This window comes from Phaseolus vulgaris, chromosome 6, assembly GCF_000499845.2.
Source record: "Phaseolus vulgaris cultivar G19833 chromosome 6, P. vulgaris v2.0, whole genome shotgun sequence".
NCBI classification, from domain to species: Eukaryota; Viridiplantae; Streptophyta; class Magnoliopsida; order Fabales; family Fabaceae; genus Phaseolus; species Phaseolus vulgaris.
This window is the reverse complement of record NC_023754.2, coordinates 5,279,437-5,282,700: the sequence shown is the minus strand read 5'-3', so window position 1 is coordinate 5,282,700 and position 3,264 is coordinate 5,279,437. Positions and strand designations below refer to the sequence as shown.

Sequence of the window (3,264 nt, the reverse complement as noted above, 5' to 3'; positions counted from 1 at the left end):
TTAATTTCAACTTTTATCATTACACATTTTCCTTTTCCATTTAGAGTTCGGATATCATGTTCAAACTTTTATAGATAAGTACATTATTTATTCTTGGTTAAATATGTCTAAGTACATTATTTTTTTTAATTTTATCATTTTTAATGTGAAATTTGTTTGATTTTTAAATTTTTAGTATTATAATATTATGATATTCATATTAACGATAAGTTAATATAAAATATTAATATTTTAGTTTATATTGGAAATTCAGTTAACACAAAAATTAATAAAAATTTATTTTAATAGTTCTTTTCTACAAATATTAAGGTCTAAAGTTTGGATTATAAACTAAATTTAATTTTACTCGAAAGTATATTAACGAAAAATATATTTAGTTATTTATTTATTAAATTTGTTTTTGCCAAGAAATCTGGATTAAGTCTTGAAGGTGGATTTCAGGTCAACCTTTTAAGACTGCAGTTTTAAAATGCTTGAAGATCACAATAAGAGGAGTTTCACTTGTTGACAAGACTTTCATGATCAAGTCAGTAAGAGCATTAAAAACATGAGTGTAGTATGTATGGTATAAAATAATGTTTACCTTATGTTCGGGATCTCAAAGCTCTTTTATAACACTCGTAGATCCTCCTTTAGAATTAGTAACCACATAACAAATTGTTAATATATTCCTTTTATTTTAGAGATGTTGATATATAGAGTATTATCTTTGATTATTTATTTTTGATGAACTTCTGCCAAGAAATCATATAACTTAACCGATTCATTTGTATTTAAATTATTTTCTATTTCTCGTTACTTTAGTGCGTAACGTTGATGCATTCATTATCTGCCAAAACCGATCTCTCTAGGGGCATTGGATCTGCCTCAAACTACGTTTTGTTGAGACTGAGTTTAGTGGGCCGAGTAAACAAAATTAAAATAATTGGGTCTTGACTCGATCAAAATTTGATTTTAATAAATCTTTTTTCATACACACTGCTATGATTTAATTCTTAATTATATATTTTCTCTAAAGACTAAACCAAGGCATTTCAATAATAAATGATAAATTATATGGTTGACTTGTTTTTCTGTTTGGGGCTTTTTTGTTTGCATTGATTTTTTGTCTTTTGGGATTCTTCTTCTATGTTTTTCGTATTATAGTTTCAAAATCATGTATGTTTTGTTTGGATTAAAAAGTGTATTTAAAGAAATGAATTTAAGATGATTTGAAAGGAAAGTGTAAAGAAAGTAATTGTTTGGATTGAGGTAAGTATACTCAAAAGTATAAGAAACATTTATGAAATCATGAGCTCTAACTACACTTCAGGAGGGACTCCGATCTTCTTCTCCAACTTTCCCTTCGACATCAAAGAATCAGATTTGTGGAGGATCTTCCGTAGATGGGGAAGGGTAAGTGATATTTTCATATCAAGAAGGTTGAACATTAAGAAGCAAAGGTTTGGTTTTGTGAGATTTCAGGGAGTACAGAATGTTAGGGAACTAGAGAATCAACTGAACACAATTTGGATTGGAAGATGGAAACTGAAGGCTAACAGACCGAAATACAATAGATCAGCAGAAACAAGAAAGGAATGGAACATGAAGTTGAAAGAGAAAGTTTCAGAACCAAAGAGAGAGCCAAAAAAAGAATGGAGGGCCAAAGAGAAAGAAACATATGCAAACATTGTTAAGACTGGTAAAAGTATTAGCGAACAAACTCAGAACAGGGCAAGGGTGCAGGCTATTCATTTTAGAGCAGAAGAAACTCCAAGGGATTGGCTAAAAAAGTGCTACATTGGAAGAGTCTCGGACTTAAGCAAAGTACCATGTTTGAATGAATGTTTTATTTTGGAAGGTCTCAGTCATATAAAGGTTAAATTTTTGGGAGGGTTCCATGTGCTATTGATGGGGGAAAACGAAACAAAGATCCTTGACGCGATAGAGGAAAATAAAGTATGGTTTGAAGAAATGTTTGACACCATCATTCCATGGGAAGAACAATTTGTAGCGGTGGACAAATTGGTGTGGGTGAGATACAGGGGGCTACCGCTGAAATTATGGAATACTGACTGCTTCAAACACATCGCAGCTTTAATGGGAACTCTCATTGAGGTTGATAATGCAACGCTGGCACTGGAAGAACTTGAGTATGCAAGATTCAAAATTAGAGTAGCAATGGGATGTGAGGCAAAGTTAACCGGCTACATGAGAATTAATGAAAATTTGTATCAGATATCGGTGGAGGAAGAATGCACTGTCCCAGAACACAAACTTTGCCAATGTCAGTGGGGTGAAAAACATAGGCGAAGTCATTAGTGTCTCTTGCATCAGGACAATCGGGGAATCGCGATTTCGAAGAACCAACGGTGGAAATGGGTCACGCTCAGTCCATGCCGGAACAGCTTCATCAGAGACCTGAACCAACAACACCGTTACAAAGTTTGATGCCTTTTTTGGCAAATTCCGATGGAGCTACTTCGGCACCCATTTGCGGCACTTTCAGGGGAAAGAAAAAACTAGGGTTTGATTTTCCAACGGTCCTAAACAGGGCTGACGTGGCAATGGGGATTGGGCCTCCGAAAATAGGTCAAAACAACATGGACCAAATTTTTCACCGGGCAAAGGAAGGGGGGTGTGGAGATTGTAACCACAATGTGTTTTTTAACAAAAACGGCCCAAAGGTTAGCATGGATGAAGAGAAGCTATGGAAGGGATCTAGCAGGAGGGAGATTGTCACTGAAATATCACAAACTTTAGGCGAATCTGAACAAGTTGGTTACCCACGGCACAAAGAGATCACAGTTCACAATAAGAAGCTTCGTAAGGAGAATTTCATTATAGTATCAACCAATTCCACCGCGGCGTCGAAGGTAAGAAAGAGTTTTTCGTCGTGTTTGCCGAAAATGGTAGAGAAAGAGGGAAGACCTTTATCCCATCAACCATCGTCTTTGTCGGGGGCTACGAAGGGGAGAGAGGAGGACCCAATTTTGTCAATCTCGAGGGTGGAAGACTCTCTTCTCTCGACACCAATGGGGGAGAATGGCGGAAAACTTCTACAGATAGGTTATGTCGAGGCGGAAAAAAACGATTTTCGGCGCCAAAATCAGAGTGCTTTGAGATCGGGCAGGATAAGAGATACATACTTACCGTTCGAGGGGCAGAGGAAGACAGGATGCGAAGAGCAAAGCAAGAATAGGATTCAACAAATGGCAGAAGGAAAGATTAACCAAACAATGCAAGTCAACGGACTGAACCCCTTTAAGCAGGCGGATGCTACGG

General features: G+C 36.2%; 1 protein-coding gene across 1 annotated transcript; it reads left to right on the top strand.

Moving 5' to 3' along the window:
• Window positions 1–1,290: 1,290 nt before the first annotated feature.
• On the top strand, window positions 1,291–2,301 carry LOC137833272 (uncharacterized). The gene has a single exon (XM_068641632.1). The coding sequence runs from the start codon at window positions 1,291–1,293 to the stop codon at window positions 2,299–2,301; it is 1,011 nt and encodes a 336-aa protein (XP_068497733.1).
• Window positions 2,302–3,264: the final 963 nt, after the last annotated feature.